This window comes from Hemicordylus capensis, chromosome 1, assembly GCF_027244095.1.
Source record: "Hemicordylus capensis ecotype Gifberg chromosome 1, rHemCap1.1.pri, whole genome shotgun sequence".
Classification (NCBI taxonomy): domain Eukaryota; kingdom Metazoa; phylum Chordata; class Lepidosauria; order Squamata; family Cordylidae; genus Hemicordylus; species Hemicordylus capensis.
The window spans coordinates 296,964,319-296,983,032 of NC_069657.1; the positions used below are offsets into that span (position 1 = coordinate 296,964,319).

General features: G+C 42.1%; 1 protein-coding gene across 22 annotated transcripts in view; it reads right to left on the reverse strand.

Moving 5' to 3' along the window:
• The window catches only part of DST (dystonin), a 488,434-nt gene that overhangs the window by 433,558 nt on the left and 36,162 nt on the right, over positions 1-18,714 (reverse strand). For all 22 annotated transcript variants that reach the window (XM_053286451.1, XM_053286446.1, XM_053286475.1 and 19 more), the window contains exon 3: positions 5,620-5,808. In XM_053286451.1, coding sequence (XP_053142426.1) covers positions 5,620-5,808 — 189 coding nt within the window. The remainder of the gene's footprint in view (positions 1-5,619; positions 5,809-18,714) is intronic.

An 18,714-nucleotide genomic window follows, 5' to 3' on the forward strand; every position in this document is an offset into this window, starting at 1 on the left:
AAGTTGATCTGTTTATGTAATGTATACTTCATATTGTATAATTTGAGAGGATATCCGTACCCTCTTAAATCAGCTAATTTAGAATAGTTTCTTACTTTCCAACAAAATTCACAAGCCAGGCCAATATCTTTTGAGGCAGCACTCATTCACTCTTTGCTCTGCTTGACCAGGCTCCTCCTATCCTTTCTCTTCTTCCTGCTGCCACCAAATCCATCACCTTCATAGCTGTTGATCCAAAAATCCTTCATCTCCCATTCTAAGAGCTCTTATATGATTTCACTCCTGTTCACACCCCTGTTCTTAGGGTAGTTCTGCACAATCATTGTATGGCTGAAAAAATACCAGCCTAGGCATTTAAATAATCACTTTTGACAGTGCAGCACTGAATACCATTTGTACTCGTTTATAACACGTAATATAAAGTAAATCGTTTCATAAAGCAATTACCCTTGTAGACCCATTGGCAATCTCCTCCAATATTAGATGGACAAATAGTGTCACTTAGACATGAAGGAACTGCAAGCTAGTGGTCGATTAACCCTAATGTTTACTTACATTCAAAGTGGAATCATTTCTTTAAAAAAAAAAAAATCTATCCAAAGAGCCCCTCGTGTGAGCTATAGGGACTATATTTTACACAGAACCAATGGGAAGGGGGTGGGCTCTTCAGTTTCTACCAATTCCCCCAGCAGTTACTGCCACATCACACATCATTCTGGAGGGTGCCCCAACCCACTGGAACGACTTCTCAGCAAGCGCAAGAAGCTGCTCTGGGGCAGGTGGGAAAGACTCACAGTGTGAACAAAATCTAGGTCACACAACTCTTTGAATATAAGCTTAAATTTTCACATATGGGGTGGGGGGGCGGAATGGTTACCCACATAATGGAAAGAAAAATCGGAAACCTTATGATATTCAGTTTCACTGAACAAGTGGGGCTAATGCAGCTGTGTCCAAATAAATATAGAGCAAATGGTTGTGATCCAGTCATAGTTAAGGACTTTAACCCCAACTAATTCCAGTAGAAGAGTTAAGTTTGTGCTTAACCTGCCCTCATGAAAATCAGTAAGAATTTGAAGTTGTCAGCTTTGACTAGATGATGGATTATATCTATGACATAAATTAGACCTTTCTAGTCAAAACGGAGAAATAATCTTGGTCATTTTGTTATGTTGTGAACCGCCCTGAGACCTTGGGTTAGGGCGGTATAAAAATGTGTCAAATAAATAAATAAATAAATAAATAAAATAATAAATGTCAGAATTGACATACTATTGCATGGTCTGTTATTCGGTATTTCTTCATTCTTGCTTAGTGAAGGACAGAACTCATCTGTAGCTCTTCTAAATGATAAAATCTAACATTTATAAAGTCTAACATTTAACTTTGTCCTTTTAGCACAGAAACTGGAAAATCTTGTGTGAATTCATTGAAACGTACTTAAAGGTCAAAGAACAAAAATGAGTGGGCAGTGAAAAGTTAATTATTAAACTGAAGATCACCCACAGAGCGTACTTTTTAATCAGCCAAGACTATGCAGTTCAGTGCAGTGCTGTAAGAGGACCATTTCAGCATAAAAGCTTGCAAATAATAAGTCTATAAAAATGACTAGCCTGCTTAAATTAATGTCATCACAGCCAAAAAGTAAAAAAGAATTAACTCCCTTCCAGTTTAAAAAATCTTCTATGTCTGGTCACCAGGAAGCATCCAGACAGCAAACCATCCCTATTTCCCCAACACCTCCCTCACAAGAGTGTTATGCTATGGGGGCTATGAATACAGCCAGTTGGCCTTGTGCAGGTGAGCCTTGGGGAGGGCTCCCCTGGATTCGGTCCTCCTTGTCTTGGTGACCACAGACAGGCTCCTGCAAGACCATGCCTCCTGCCAGCACACCCACCCATGTATACATATGCACCCTTGCCAGCACCCAAGAATGATTGCCAGTTGCCACACTATCCCGGAGTGGCCGGAGAACAGGAGCTCCTGTTCCAATTCCATGCTCAGAATCATTAGGAAGGGGATTGAAAATAAGAATGCTAGTATTATAATGCCATTATACAAATCTAGGGTATGGCCATACAGTCCTGGTCACCATATCTTAAGAAGGATATTGCAGAACTGGAAAAAGGTGCAGAAGAGGGCAACCAAGATGATCAGGAGCCTGGAACACCTTCATTATGAGGCAAGGCTACAGCATCAGGTGCTCTTTACTTTGGAAAAAAGGCGACTACCGGGAGACATGATAGAAAGATATAAAATTATGCATGGAGTGGAGAGGGTGGACAGAGGGAATTTTTTCTCCCTCTCCCACAACACTAGAACCAGGGGGCATCCCATGAAACTGAAGGTTGGGAAATTTAGGACACACAAAAGGAAGTACTTTTTCACACAGCGCATAATTTGGAGCTGGGTGTTACCAGTATGCTGATGACACCCAGATCTACATCTCCATGTCAACTTCTTCAGGAGTTGGCATATCCTCCCTAAATGCCTGCCTGGAAGCAGTAATGGGCTGGATGAGGGAGAAAAAACTGAAGCTGAATCCAGATAAGACGGAGGTACTTATTGTGCGGGGTCGGAACTCTAGAGAATATTTTGATCTGCCTGTTCTAGACGGGATCACACTTCCCCAAAAGGAAAAGGTTCGCAGTCTGGGAGTACTTCTGGATCAATGTCTCTCCTTGGTTTTTCAGGTTGAGGCTTTATAATTTTTGTTTTAATTATTAACTGATTTTAATGGTGTTTTAATGTAAACCGCCCTGAGCCTTTTGGAAGGGCGGTATAAAAGTTTTAATAATAAATAAATAATCAATCAATCAATCAATCAATCAATCAATCAATCTATGGAATTCTCTGCCTTGGGATGTGGTGATGGCCACTAGCTTGTATGGCTTTAAAAGGGGCTTAGACAAATTAATGGAGGACAGGTCTATCAATGGCTACTAGTCTGGTGGCTATAGGCCACCTCCAGCCTCAAAGACAGGATGCCTCTAAATACCAGTTGCAGGGGAGCAACAACAAGAGAGAGGGCATGCCCTTACCTCTTGCCTGTGGGCTTCTCAGAGGCATCTGGTGGGCCACTGTGAAACAGGATGCTGGACTAGATAGGCCTTGGGCCAGATCCAGCAGGGCTATTCTTATGTTCTTAACTATTCCAGCATTTTAAGTTCTACAATGGTCCACAGACTGTCTAGGGAAGCCCTCAGCAAGGCACAGTGGTATCCACTGCCTACCGTATGCTACCATGAGTTCCTCATTGTATTCATCTGAATGTGGAAGTTCAATTTCGCTAACAGCCTAAAACCATCTCTAGACCTCACCACTACCACCTCTCCACATTGCATGAGAATGAACTGTGTACATTGTGTGCTGCATGGAAAAAATAAATCCCCAGCTGACATCCCCCCCGCAAAAAATATTATTGATTACCATGGACATCTACAAGGGGTGCAAAGGGGGCAGCCCTCCTCTCCAATTCACAGTCGGATTTATTCGGAGTAGCAATTATTTTTATTTATATATTTACATGTATATACTTTGCCCCCTCGCTACCCCAGAAAAATTCCTGTAGATGCCCATGTTAATAACCCTATCCCTTTTGAATGCTGATATGGCTCCCTGAGACAGGAGAAATGGTTAAACCTAGTGCTTTTCAGATTACAGGTGAAACTCGGAAAATTAGAATATCGTGCAAAAGTCCATTAATTTCAGTAATGCAAATTAAAAGGTGAAACTGATATATGAGACAGACGCATTACATGCAAAGCGAGATAAGTCAAGCCTTAATTTGTTATAATTGTGATGATCATGGCGTACAGCTCATGAAAACCCCAAATCCACAATCCCAGAAAAGTAGAATATTTCATGGAACCAAGAAGACAAGGATTGAAGAATAGAACAATATCGGACCTCTGAAAAGTATACAGTGTACTGTGCTTGATTGGCCAGCAAACTCGCCTGACCTGACCCCATAGAGAATCTATGGGGCATTGCCGAGAGAAGGATGAGAGACATGAGACCAAACAATGCAGAATTGCTGAAGGCCGCTAATGAAGCATCCTGGTCTTCCATAATACCTCATCAGTGCCATAGGCTGATAGCATCCATGCCACGCCGCATTGAGGCAGTAATTGCTGCAAAAGGAGCCCAAACCAAGTACTGAATACATATGCATACTTATACTTTTCAGAGGTCCGATATTGTTCTATTCTTCAATCCTTGTCTTCTTGGTTCCATGTAATATTCTAATTTTCTGAGATTGTGGATTTGGGGTTTTCATGAGCTGTACGCCATGATCATCACAATTATAACAAATTAAGGCTTGACTTATCTCGCTTTGCATGTAATGCGTCTGTCTCATATATCAGTTTCACCTTTTAATTTGCATTACTGAAATTAATGGACTTTTGCATGATATTTTAATTTTCCGAGTTTCACCTGTATAATGCTTAGTGCTACCAGTGGATGTGGAGTCAAGAAAGTTACTATTAATCAGTTCTGGACTAAAGCTTCCTAGTCAGATTCCAGCTAGCTACCTAGATTGCACCTAGATTTTATATGGAAAGATGTCTTATTTCAGAATGGAATCTCTCTGGTCCCTCCTCTTCTCCATTCATTTACTCAGCTGGTTTCAAAAATGCTAGCTTAGGAAGTAAGAAGTGTGGGGTTCAACTACTAATTGCTGGTAGAAGTTGGAGCTGTTGTTGGCTTTAGGGCTTCTTATTCTGGCATTGTCCAAGTCTGACAAGCAGGACTGGATTATGACATGCTGAAGCCCTAAACTATGTCAAGCATAAAAGCCCCCATAGCATTAGAAAACAGGTCAGAAATCCCAACCCATCATATCACTCATTCTTTTCCAGCATGCTGCTCACACAGCAGCATTCATCTAAAGAAGTGAATACTACCTGTAACCATTGTGTTGGTATAAACCAGGCCCTGGTCTAATACAATTTCAATATAACTTACAGTTATTTCTGCACAGATTTATAAACTCGGTATGATAAATAATTGTATAGCTGTATATTTTGCCTTATAATGTCTGTTTTGGAGTATTTTTTCCCTTTTATCTTTATTTTTCAACCAATTATGTAATTGAAATACACAGACACACACAGAAACACAGACACTCACTCACTTGATCAAGACCAAAAATTGAAATATAGTCAATTTTTTTAATTGACCAGCTTGTCTGGAGGCTACTCGGGGACGGGCCTTCTCCATTGCTGCCCTGAGGCTTTGGAACACACTTCCTGCTAAAATAAGAGCCTCCCCATCTCTTATAACTTTTAAAAGGGCAGTCAAGATGCATTTGTTCACCCAGGCTTTTAATTAGACATTGTTTTAACTGTGTTTTAATTGTGTTTTAATAGTTTTAACATTTAAAATTTTAAGGTGTTAATCTTTTTATTGGTTTTTATTGTTTTGTAAACTGCCCAGAGAACTCGCATTTTGGGCAGTATAAAAATGTGATAGATAGTTAATAAAATATTCAGAGGTCTCTCATAATGCAAGGCCCTAAGCTGTGGCTTACTTTGCTTGTGCCCAATCCGGCACTGCTGACAAATATTCTATAATATTTTTAAAGGTCATTGTACTAAGAGTGGAAGGAACACTTACTGGCTTTCGAGTTGGTGTGACTTGAACTGAATGGTAGAATTCAGGTTGGACTCTGCTGCTCTTCTTGATTTTCCTTTTCTTAACAGATGTTTCTTGCTCACTCAGCTGATGTGCTTCTACCAGGGGTTCTGTTTCTTCAAGGCGAGGTACCACACGTCTTCTAATATGACGAGGACTTGGTCTAAAACCCTGTTTTTAAAAAAAAAGATGAAAAGAAATTACACAGTGTCTAGTGGTTCTTATATTCTACTGTGTAACAGAAATATTATACAGGGTATAATCTGCTTCTAAATATTAACAAATGATTGACACATATTCTCATGAAACATTTAATTTCCCCTTTTTATATTATTTTCTCTCCTCTAAATGTAAAAGGCTAAATATAAGTGTCTGATTGCAAACACTGAGCTTTATTTGGCTTTAATCAAACAAATAACATTCCCAGTGGAGAAAAAAATGTATAGCTTATAAATATAGTCTAGAATACATTAGAATGCTGGATTTGCATGGGAGAAGGTTGGGTCCATATCTTCCAAAAGTCAGAATGTGAATCTTGGGCCTGTCACTGTCTCTGAATCAGTAAGCACAGAATCAGTGCTGAATCAGTGGTTGAATCAGATTAGTGGCTGAATCAGTAAGCACAGTCTGGTGTACTAGTACAACCAAGAAGTAAAAAATAATTGTCACAGTTTGCAACAAGGGGCAGATTAAGCTTTTTGCTACCCTTTCACCTTAAACAAAAAAGGTTTGCCTTTTTTTAATAAGGTAAAAGGGGGGGGACTTTCTCCTCGCCCACTCCACCCTTGCTGCAGCAACTGCTGCCCCCAGAGAAGGGCGACAAAATTTGAGGATGGGCAAAATTTGCTATTCCTCAAATTTTGCAGCCTTAGGCAAATGCCGACTCTGCCTCTCCATTAATCTACCACTGTCTGCAACACCCATAGAGTCAGCTCCAAAGGTGCCTTGCACAGCTGGAAGGGCACTTTGGCTGGTGCAACATGGCCCCGCCAGCCCCCTCTCCCACTGCAGACTCCCATGCCCCATCTCACACCATTCTGGAGGGTCCCCAGACCTTCAAGAGCAGTTCTGGGGAGGGCATAGGGAACTTCATTGGGAGGAGAGGGCAAAAAAAGCCCTGTTGCATGCTTCTCTGGATCCAACCCATAGTCTTACCGTTTGGTGTTTGTTTTTTTAAAGACAGGTCTGTTCAATCCAGTCCAATTGGATAGGTGGTTCAATTTTACTAATTGTACAAACATTTAGATGCTTCTGTTATACTAACAATAACTACCAGTAATAATAGCAGGATGCCTCTGAGTACCAGTTGCAGGAGAGTAATAGCAGAAGAGAGGGCATGCCCTCAACTCCTGCTCTAGGCTTCCAGTGGCATCTGGTGGGCCACTGTGTGAAACAGGATGCTGGGCTAGATGGGCCTTGGGCCAAATCCAGCAGGGCTGTTCTTATGTTCTGTTCATTTATTGTGCTGATTCAAAGACAGTGCAACTTCTATCATAATTTTCTGTAAACCTGCATTGTTTTACAAGGACACACAATCCAATCTGAAAAGCCTATGTCCCCCATTGTTTTCTGTGGGAGGCATTTAAGCATGGGCATAATCAGTCAAAATTAGGCTACACAATCCTATGCACACTTACCTGGGAGTAAGTCCCACTTAACATAATGGGACTTACCTCTGAGTAAATATGCATATGACTGTGCTGCATTGGACTCTGAAATTTTATTGGTTTGGTGGGAAAGTGCTATGTGTGTACATAACTTTCCCATTGAAATCAATGGGCCTTCTAAGTGTGTAACTAGGTTGAATCATCCTTGTGCTTAACCTTCTCACAAAAATCAAAGATACACAAAACACTTTTCAAAATCCACTAGATCAAACCCAGAATTGCAGTAATTGGTCAAACACACATTTCCCCATAATATGAGCTAAGGATCTGCTCCTTCTACCTAGAGATTTTTTATAGTCGAAATTGCTATTATTCTGTGCAAGAGACTGAGGGAGGGGATGAAGAGGGAATATTATCAAGGTTGGGCCAAACCACTAAAATTTGTCCTGAGTTTTATTTTAAATTGACATGCACACTTACTTCGGGGGGAAACAAAACCAACTTTCCAGTACCTAAACAGAAATATATCAAACTTGATTGCTCATAATAAAATCATGTTGCATATGCAGCTCAACTATTTCAGGCTGAACAAAATATCTTGAGCATGCTTGTTTATGCAACAGAAGCATCTGTGAGGTTAAGCAGCTCTCAAAGTGCTTAGAGATACATGCCAAGGAAGGATTTAAGTGTGTGGATGAATCTTACCCAATAAATTTAACCTCTAAGTTTCTAGGTCCACCAAACTACTCTCTCTAAATTAATGGATGCCTGATGGGGGGGGGGATGATAAAAGTACTGTGCTTCAATACAATATTGGAAATATTTAGCATCCTTGTTTCTTGAAGAAGAAATATTCCAAGGAGTAAAATCTTTGTTGCTTTAAGTCATCTGCTTCTAATGCTGGCACTTATTCCTCACTCCAAGTCATAATCTTCTACTTATGACTTCACAATTGAAGAGGATTATGATGTGCTACAAAAGAGGGCCCTGGTCTCAGGTGAGAAGTACACAAGCTGGGTGAAGCAAGTCAATAGAGGGAACAGCTTAACACAATAGTCTTTAGGCTACTAAATGATCATGCCCTGACTCATTTACAAAGTGAGCTTTATGACTGAATAAGTGGATGGTGTACATAAAAGAAAGAAGCAGCAGCAGTATGGTATCCTAGGACCAACTGGATGGTCCTGTCTCCCTAGAACCATCACAAGATTGTGCTGGTGATTTATAGCAATTAGAATGGTTTAGGGCTTGATACAGGCATGCAGACCAGTGTTCAGTCCCATTTACCTAGCACAGGACTCTCCTTTTACCTGCTGCAGCACAGGCCTCAAATATGCACTTCAGAAAACTCAGTGTACTGCAGCTTTGGGCTGTGAGAGACACAGAATTAAAACTGTACATAATCATATATGCTTAGCGCCTATAATCCATGAAATGGAGGTGTGTAACAATGTGCAGGACGCAGCTGATTGTGCTTCCAGGTATCAGCTTCCCCAGAGACAGTAGTCACAAACCCAGAAGCAAAACTGGAAGCCGTTTACAGAAGTGTTACCTATCACCACGTAGATGCAGATCGACTGCCTCTGCTTTTGTACAACGGTTGCTGTCCCCCACGGCAGGTGCTGATCCAGCTAGCACTGAAATCTGCACAGGGAGTTGCAAAACTAATATCAAGCAAGTACGTGGATGTCCAACATACTAACATGTCAGCATGCCAGTCACCTGCAAAAGCTACAGTGGCTGGAAAATGCCGATGTCTTGATGCATTTTTAAGTGTCAATAAAAAATAAAAACTCCCAGAGTGGCAATCCACATGTACAGAAGAACTGCCTGCAAAAGGCAGCATTTTCTTTGATATCATTGCCACTCTAACTACTGAAGAGACACATCTTTTTTTTTTTTTAACTGAACAGTAATGTGTCTCTTTGGCAGTGGAAAACTTCAAAGGAAATTCTGCCTGCCAGCAAGATTTTCTCGTGCATGCAAACAAACTACTTTAGATCATAAACTTAAATAGCAAGAGATATGTAGCCCTGCTCAGGCATTATAAAAACTGGGAAACTATACTTGTGTACATCATCTATAAGAGTGCCCTCTGAATCTCTGCCCCCAGCCTGACATGCTCAGAAGGCCTGCCCCCCCAACCCCAGCATTCTCCTCATGGGAAGAATATGTCCACAAGTACAGCATTTGCCTCTTCAGGCAAACACTGTAAACTTGGACAGCAGGGGGCATGGTTTCTGAGCATGGGATGAGACTTCAGAGCCCACTCTCAAAGATGTTATATGTGAGTACAGGGTCCATGGTTTTTATATTGCCCGAACAAGTACTTGATTCAGCTAAACAAAATGCAGAACCTGAAGCTGTACAAGTGCACACAATAAGATACATTTTTCAGCAGGCAAACTCTGTTCCTGAAAATGTTCCTTTAACATTCTGAGTTGATTCTGATCTTCCTGATGCTAGGAGAGCCGGAAATCAAGAAACATTTTTGAAATCAGATACAGTTACAGCCAAAATCCAAAGAACTATGAAACTAGTTCTATGAGGCCTTGAATTCCCACTCAACCCCGAAACATAAGAAGAGCCCTGCTGGGTCAGGCCCGAGGCCCATCTAGTCCAGCATCCTGTTTCACACAGTGGCCCATCAGGTGCCACTGGAAGCCTACAGGCAGGAGTTGAGGGCATGCCCTCCCTCCTGCTGTTACTCCCCTGCAACTGAAACAGCAGCCTGTCCATTCCCTTGCCAAACGGCTTTTGAACCTGAGGAGAGTGTCAAATGTAGTTTAAAATATGCTATGAGGGACAGCTGTTCAAAGAAAAATGGAAATAATTCCACTGGACTAATGAAAGCCCATTGCCTGAGTCTAAGTAGTCTTGTTGAGTAAAATTAAATTGGGAGATAGGCTGTTACCGTTTTGCAAAAATATTTTTAGAAGCGGCATATATAATCCAAGCCCAAAGTTATAACCTAAAAGCCAAATTAAGATGGTTTCTCCATTTTCTATTGTTTTTAGAGGTCTTATCTGCTATTTATATGAAAACAAAATTAAACTGCCCTGTTCCTGGGTAAAATCAGAAAAATGCTGCACACTTGAGTAGCTGAGTATGAGATTATCATAGTGCCAGATGCCAGTATATTTCCATTATAAATATAAAGTCAATGTATTTTCTAGCACATCCTTTTTTTAGAAACACTGTGAGGGATGTTTCTAATCAAATTGGACAAAAATCTGATACTTTGTGGACAAGTTGCCAGACTGGAAATGATTGGTGGCTTCTCTTTACATAACTCAGTTGCAGCTGTCAAAGCTGTACAACTCAAAACCTGATGCATGACTGCAGGGCTTCAGATTTTACAAAATACAGCTCGATTCAGCTGCCATGGAAGAGTCTTAGGCTCTTACAAGTGAACTAACTTTTTCTAAGTACAAAAGAATTCAGATTTGTATACTTTATTTCAGACATTGCCTTCAGCAGGTGATTGGCTTCAGTGGGGAATGGTGAGCTTAAGATAAAGATGGGGCCATAATAAAAGCTCTCATCCAGCAGAGTTGTTTAGGGTTGTGAGAGGGCTAGAACATGCCCCTCCTCTCTTGATTCAGAATTTGGAACCATCAATTACCTGTTGCGATGTTTTTAATTAGTCATTTGTGGATTCTCTCATATTCTGGCAGACTTAGACTCAGACCCCACAGTTACTGCACAGTCTAATGCGGAGGTGTCCAGCAACTCCTCTTACATGTTTAGCTCGATCAGTTTCAGTTTGTGACTCATGATGATGTGGATAAGCTGCTTGGGACGGTGCAGCTTACCACCTGTTCTCTTGACCCTTGTCCAACATGGCTTATACTATCTGGCAGTGGGGTTGTTGTAGAAGGCCTGATTGATATTACAAATGCTTCTGTGAGGGAAGGCAGAATGCAGATTGCCTGAGGCAATCATGATACCACTTCTGAAAAAGCCTGCATTGGATCCCTCAGCGTTAAGCAACTATAGGCCTGTCTCCAACCTTCCATGCCTGGGAAAAGTAATTGAGAGGACAGTGGCTTCCCAGCTCCACACAATCTTGGAGGAAACTGATTATCTAGTCCTGTTTCAAACTGATTTGGGGGTGGGCCTTGGAGTTCGCCTTGGTCAGCCTGATGGATGATCTTGAATGGGGAATTGACAGAGGGAGTGTGACTCTGTTGGTCGTTTTGGATCACTCAGTGGCTTTCAATACTATCCACCACAATATCCTTCTGGATTTTCTGAGAGGGTTGGGGGTAGGAGATGCTGCTTTGCAGTGGTTCCGCTCCTACCTCTCTGGCAGATTCAATTGGTGTCCCTTGGAGACTGTTGTTCTTCAAAACATGAACTGTTATTTGGCATTCCCCAGAACTCCATATTGTCTCCAGTGCTTTTTAACATCTACATGAAACCAGAGACATCATCAGGAGATTTGGTGAAGGGTGTAATCAGTATGCTGATGACATCCAAATCTGTTTCTCCATGTCAGTATCATCAGGAGAAGGCACGACCTCCCTAAATGCCCATCTGGAGGCAGTGATAACAAACTTAGACTGAATCAAAATAAGATGGAGGAACTTATTGTGTTGGATCAGAACTTTAGGAGACAATTTTGATCTGCTGGTTCTGGATGGGGTCACACTTCCCCAGAAGGAACAGTTGAAGTACTCAGTCTTGAGGTGCTTCTGGATCCAAACCTCTCCCTGGTGTTTCAAGTTGAGGCAGTGGCCAGAGGTGCTTTCTATCAGCTTCATCTGATTGTATCCATTGTATCAACCATTGTATCAACAACAGTAGTACATATTCTGGTAACCTCCAGACTTGATGACTGCATTGCATTTTATGTGGTGCTGCCTTTGTACGTAGTCCGGAAACTGCAGTTGTTACAGAATGTGGCTGCCAGGTTGGTCTCTGGATCATCTCAGAGAGACCATATTGCTCCTATATTAAAAGAATAACACTGGCTGCCAATAAAGTTTACGGACAAAATACAAGGTGCTGGTTATAACCTATAAAGCCCTAAAGAGCTTAGTCCCAGGATATTTAAGAGAATGTCTTCTTCACTATGAGCTCCATTGCCCATTGAGATCATCCAGATTGGTTCATCTGCTGTTCCCACCAACTCATCTCGTGGCTGCACAGGGTTGCCGCCCCAAATTTTGGAATGCACTCCCTGCTGAAATAAGAACCTCACCATCTCTAACAACTTTTTAGAAGTCTCTAAAGACACATTTATTCACCCACCCTTTTTAACTAGGCTTGTGGTTTTAAATTGTTATAAGGTTTCAATTTCTGTTTTAATTTGTTTTATGTTGCTGTAAACCACCCAAAGATGGAAGTTTGGGGCGGTGTACAAAATAAGTAAGTAAGTAAGTAAACGCTTGAGTTTCTAATCTATGTGTGTATTTTAAAGATCTGCAAAATTCTTTTCAATATAAATATTTCTAGGGTGGTTGAAATTATTTTTAAAAACCAATTAAAATATACAATGTGGTAAAAAGGGAAATAAAACATTAAACTACATTAAAAAGCATGGGAAAATAAACTGCCTGATTCCTTGTGCCTAACAACATCAAAGTGAGCAGCAGGCTAGCCTCTCCGGAAAGAGTTCTGCAGATGGGGGGGCGATAGTTGAAAAGGCCCTCTGCCCTGGTTGTCTGCTGACTTACCCCGACCGCAGGGGCACCTGGAGAAGGGCCTCCAAAGAGACAGGCAGGTTGATGAAGGAGCAGGTGCCCTTCCAGGTGCTTGGGTTCCAAACTGTATAGAACTTCATAGGTAAGCAACAGCATTTTGAACTGTGCTTGGAAAATAAAGCATATCCAAATAAATGTTATTTAATAGTTTCTAAAATCAATGGTTTGGGGGGGGGGAGTTCAAGTGTGGAATGAACAGGGGCAATTTCAGACAAAGGTCATGAACTTTGGTGAAAGTTTCTGCATGGGGGTGAGTTACCTTTATTGCTCATGGCAATGGTGGTGGTATCGTCTAACTGAACATCTCCCCACCCCCATGAACTTTGCTGAACACCTGCAAAAGGGGTGGCAAAAAGGGGAGGGGTGCTTGGATCAGCACAGACCAGGACAGGCAAGATGCTCCCAATGACTAGTTCCAGTTAGTAGTATTATGGCTATGTTTTAAACTAAATGCTGTTTCCAAACAGTCTTTAAAGGCAGTCATACGTACAATCCATTGCAGCAGTCTAATCTGGGAGTTACCAGACTGTAGATACCTCTGACCAGGTTATCTTTGTCCAGGAGGAGTCTCAGCTGGTGAAAGGTATGGAGAGTGAGGTTTGGCTACACCCACATGGTTGCAGTGCCAGGTACACCGCAGAAGCATGGAGATTGTAAGAAAGTCCCTTACACTGGGCCAGCAAATACCACCTTAAAGTCGAGGGAGCAGCTTGTACAAACAGTTCCCCACACACTTATGAAAACTGGAACAGCAAGCAGATAGTGGTCAGGGGTGGGCAGTTGTATCATCTGAACCAACCTAATGAGTCAGATGCAATCTGGCATTGTGTATTTTAACTGAATGATACATCTGAGCAGTCCTGCCAAGTCTCACGGAGAGGAGCGTCAGTGTGCACAACTGCTCCTCACCAGACATGCCACCCCCACACTGCACAATTGCTTGGGGGAGGCAGAATGTCTGAACCAACCTGTACACAGGATTCAAACCCTACTTTAAAGTAGTAGCGAGGATATTCCACCTCCACTGCAAGACTATGCAGTGGCAGGATAGCATACTGGATAAGGAGAAGACAGCATGCCTTCACTTCTCCCAACCTGGGGTCCCCATATGTCGTTGGACTACCACAGCCTTTGGCCATTGTCTCTGGGGATGATAAGAGTGGTAGTCCAGCAACATATGGGGTCCCAAGTTTGGGAACCCCTGCATCATGTAGCCAAGCCGAAGTGGATGGATACTAAATAATGGCTTATTCCTCCCCCATGTATCCTTGTCTCCATTCCCCCACCCTTACTTTCCTCCCTTATTTCTGTGTTTAGACTTTGAGCCCCACAGGGCATGGACCTGTCTTCAGAGTGCTTTTCAAAGACTGTGCTGTGCTGTTACACACATAAAGGTAAAATGTGCCAAGTCAATTTCGACTCCTGGTGGCCACAGAGCCCTGTGGTTTTCTTTGGTAGAATACAGGAGAGCTTTACCATTTCCTCCTCCCACGCAGTATGAGATGATGCCTTTCAGCATCTTCCTATATTGCTGCTGTCTAATATAGTACCAGCGGAGATTCGAACCAGCAAACTTCTGCTTGTTAGTCAAGCATTTCCCCACTGTGCCACTTAAGGTGTGTCACACATGTAGTGCTATATAAATAAACAAGCAGTAGATGCTCCACCTTCAAATGCTCCTCTGTGAACCAGATAACTCATTTCAGCACCCTGATGTTGTTTCAGTGCTAACTTTTGCACCTCTCTATACTTTTAAACATTCTTATTTTATTCATATCCAAGTAACTCAGGACAGTGTCCATGAAAATCCCAGTCATGCTCCATCCAGCCACTGATTTGATGCACACCAGTTTATTTTCATAAGGCACTCATATTTTAAACTTGATCTTTGTCTTTATTGACAGCCACATCTGTTTTTTTTTTCAGTGACAAAAGTAAAGTTTGGACACTTCTATCCACGCAGTATCATTGCTCTCTTTTGTTTGTGTTATGAAAAAATTCTGTTATGTTTTAACTGTAGGCCAGTGGATTCTGTTCTCAGTTTAGCCACAGTCCTTAGGCCATAGCAACCATTTATGTATCATGCGAATGAGCTGTTGCTGCAATTTCTAAACTTTCCAGTGAACAATCATCACCAATCCAATAAAATAATTATGACAGCCAGGACGTTCAAGATCTATTTCAAGAACAGTCTTAAAAAATGTTTCTATAGGGTACCTACTGTGTACAGCCACATAATTACTGTATGAGGAACAGCAGAGCAAAGTAAATGCTTTTCAAGACGATAAAAAACCCCAAGATTTTATTTTCAAACCTTTACAAGGCTAGCCAGTAGTACTATATTCCATCCCTATCTAATATATTATTGTGGAGAGGGCAGCCTTGCTGTAAGTTGCTGTAAGGGTTATGCCCGTTGAGAAATGTTGTCATGGCCCCAACTGTCACAGCCCCAACTCACAGTAGTGTCTTTGAGTCAGACTCTGATGAGGCAGGACCAGACCCAGACCCAGCCCTGGATCTCGACACCACACCAGAATCTGAGGAGGCAGGACCAACAGACACCAGCACCAGAGCACAAACTCAGCAGCTGCAAGGCATTCCCACTTTCCCTCTGGTCTCCAACCTTACCCCAAGGCAGAGCCATGACTAAAACAGTACCTGTCAGAGAGGAGAAGCAAAGCATAAATTCAGTGGTCAGCAGCTATAAGGTATCCTCTATTTCCCTCTAATCTCCAACTATCTTAACAGCAGACCAGAAATGAAAGAACGTCCAAGTTGTAGTCAAGGTAGCTTCTACGGGGCCCAAGTTCACTGAGCAGCACCCTTGGAACTGGAGCCCTCTACGAAGTTTCTTCTCTCACACCCACCAATATCTGCATGCCAGCAATGGCAACAAGCTTGGCAGCACCAGCCAGTGGGGCAGGGGAGCAGAAGTACTAAAATCCAGGTGACAAGGCTGCCCCTTTAAAGTTTCCACTCTCTAGGCAAGGAGGCAGAGCCCAGGAGGGGTAGTCTAGTTATTTAAGGGTCCTTGGCAGCCGGTGAGGGCAGCACAGAGGGCAGCAGTGAGAGGTACCTTTAAAAGTGCTTACTGATGATATTGCCGGCACCTGCAAGCTGTGGGGAGGAACGATGCACCATCCTGCATCCAGAGCACCAGCTGCCCTGCCTATGGCACTCACCTGGCCTCCACACATATGCAACGGCCATTTGCACAGTCAGCATGGTGTTGCAGACCACACCAATGGCTGTTGGGCATATGAAGAGGCCAGGTGAGTTCTGTAGATGGGGCAGCTGCCACTTGGGATGCCAGGCAGCGCTCCATTGCCCCCTGAGGTTTGCAGGTGCCAGCAGTATCATCAGTAAACACTTTTAAAGGTACCTCTCATCGTTGCCCCCTGTGCCACCCTCACCACTTAACAGGGCTCAGTCTGTCTCTGGCTGGTTTCAAGTCAACTTGCCCCCTTGGACCTCTTGAGAGGTCTGGCCTGGCCTGCGCCTCACCTCTTGGACAACCGGGACAGGTCAGAAATGTACTCTAGTGTTAGCTAGAGGTAGTACTCAACTCTGAAAGAAACAAAATGTTTTTATAGATAAGGGAGTGAAGGTAAAGGGCGATAGAGAGATAGATCACAAAATGAGGCACTGCTGTGAGGAAAGAGGCTGCCTTGTTTTTTTTAAAAAAACCTTCCAATCACTCCGTTGTTGTTGTTGTTTTTACGTCTACATAGAATTCCTCCCTTTGAGTGGTGCAGTCAACCTAGTAATACTACAGTATAGTAGTAATAATTGCATACATAAATATAAACTAAATGTTTACAGTGTTCATCAAATGGCATGGCCATAGCATTGTGAATTGGGAACTACTGTACTGAATAGTTGCCTGTGAGACTTACAGTATTCAATCATTAGGTCTTCATCAGTCTATTCCCCCCGACCCCCGCTATATTTCTCTCTTTTTTTGGTATGTATTTTGGAGTGGAGAAAAGTCCTAAATGAGGTGAACGTTCTTAATGGGCAACATAAAAACAAGCTTCTTCCATTTGTGAAGGAGCTTCCATTGATGGAGCACCACTCCACATAAGCTATGGATGCTGCCCCAAAAGACAAAATAATGCAAGAAAATAGTCTCATCTGATTGTACTATTGGTTGTTACAACTGAACTGAAATTACTAGCAGAAAAGGAAGACGCACGGGTTGAAAAACCATCCAGATATTTTCTTCCCTAACAGCAATGCAACCAATACACCTTCTACAATGCACTATGTGTGTATGTGTATATAAACTTGTATGTGTATACACTATCTACTTGTGTGTACTGTATATTCTATTTCTTTATCTGAAATTTATCCAGGAAAACAAAAGGCTAGTAGTGCTATTTTCAAGGGAGTCAGACTGGAAGAGATAAACCATACAGCACTTCTTTAAGATGTTAGGTCTGCAGAGCTGGTCCTGTAGTAGCAAGCATGAATTGTCCCCTTGGCTAAGCAAGGTCCATCCTGGTTTGCATTTGAATGGGAGACATGTGTGAGCATTGTAAGGTAATTCCCCTAAGGGGATGGGACCACTCCGTGAAGAGCATCTGCATGCAGAAGGTTCTAAGTTCCCTCCCTGGCATCTCCAAAATAGGGCTCAGAGACTCCTGCCTGCAACCGTGGAGAAGCTGCTGCCAGTCTGTGTAGACAATACTGAGAATACCTGGCTAGATGGGCCAATGGTCTGACTTGGTAGAAGGCAGCTTCCTATGTTCCTATTCTTGGAAAGGAATTAAAAGGAATTAAAGTTCATGTCCTACTGTGTATGTTGGTGAAGCCAAAGCACACGAGAAAGTGAAAATACCGAATCATCCATCTAATGAAAACTCAAGACACCCTAACACTAATTAGTAGCACTGCTTTACTGCCTCTAGCATCTCTGCTTCACTATGTACCTCACTGTGTACTTTCCTGGTTCTTTAGATGAGTTGTTTATTTTCAAGTTAAGCTTCTGATTCTTTTGCAAAAACAAGATGTAGAAACTGAGCAAAAAATCTCTATGATTATATTCCTTTGACAGGAGAAAAAAGTCCATACCAGTGCTAATAACAGAAAATGCCTGCTTGGATTACTCCTGTCTGTCACATAAACAATGTTCTGATTGCACTGAATATGTGGAACACCACAAAACTGGAATAGCAACAGTAATAAGATACTGTTAGCTGTCTTCATATTAAATATTTTTTACATTATACAGTATTTCCACACCCAAAACCCTCTATCCTTCACTTATATCAGTTTCAATTTTGGCATAGGCAGTAAGCACCTTTTAGTTTGGACGGGGGCGGGGGGAGGGGGTTTCTGCACTTATAGCACTGAAAATAAGACAATTTCAGCATCAGATCACACTGCACTGAGCCCTTCTTTCTACTAGGGGGTGTGTGTGCAACCTGTAGTTGCACACTTTGATAAAGTGCACCACGAATGGCCCATGGAAATATTGAAGAGCAAAAACATCCATGACACGCACATTAGTATAATAGGAAACCTATAGTGGCATCAAAAGGCTGTTGATGGAGAAATGACAGAAGAGATAGTCACTCAAAGAGGAGCAAGACAGGGATGTGTTCTATCGCCTGCATTATTCAACATGTATTCTAAAGCAATATTTACCGAAGTACTTTTTGAACAAGGTGGTATTATTATCAACAGAAAGTGGTAAATAATATTCATTATGCAGACGATACCGTCGTGCTAGCAGACAACATAACTAATCTGCAAAATCT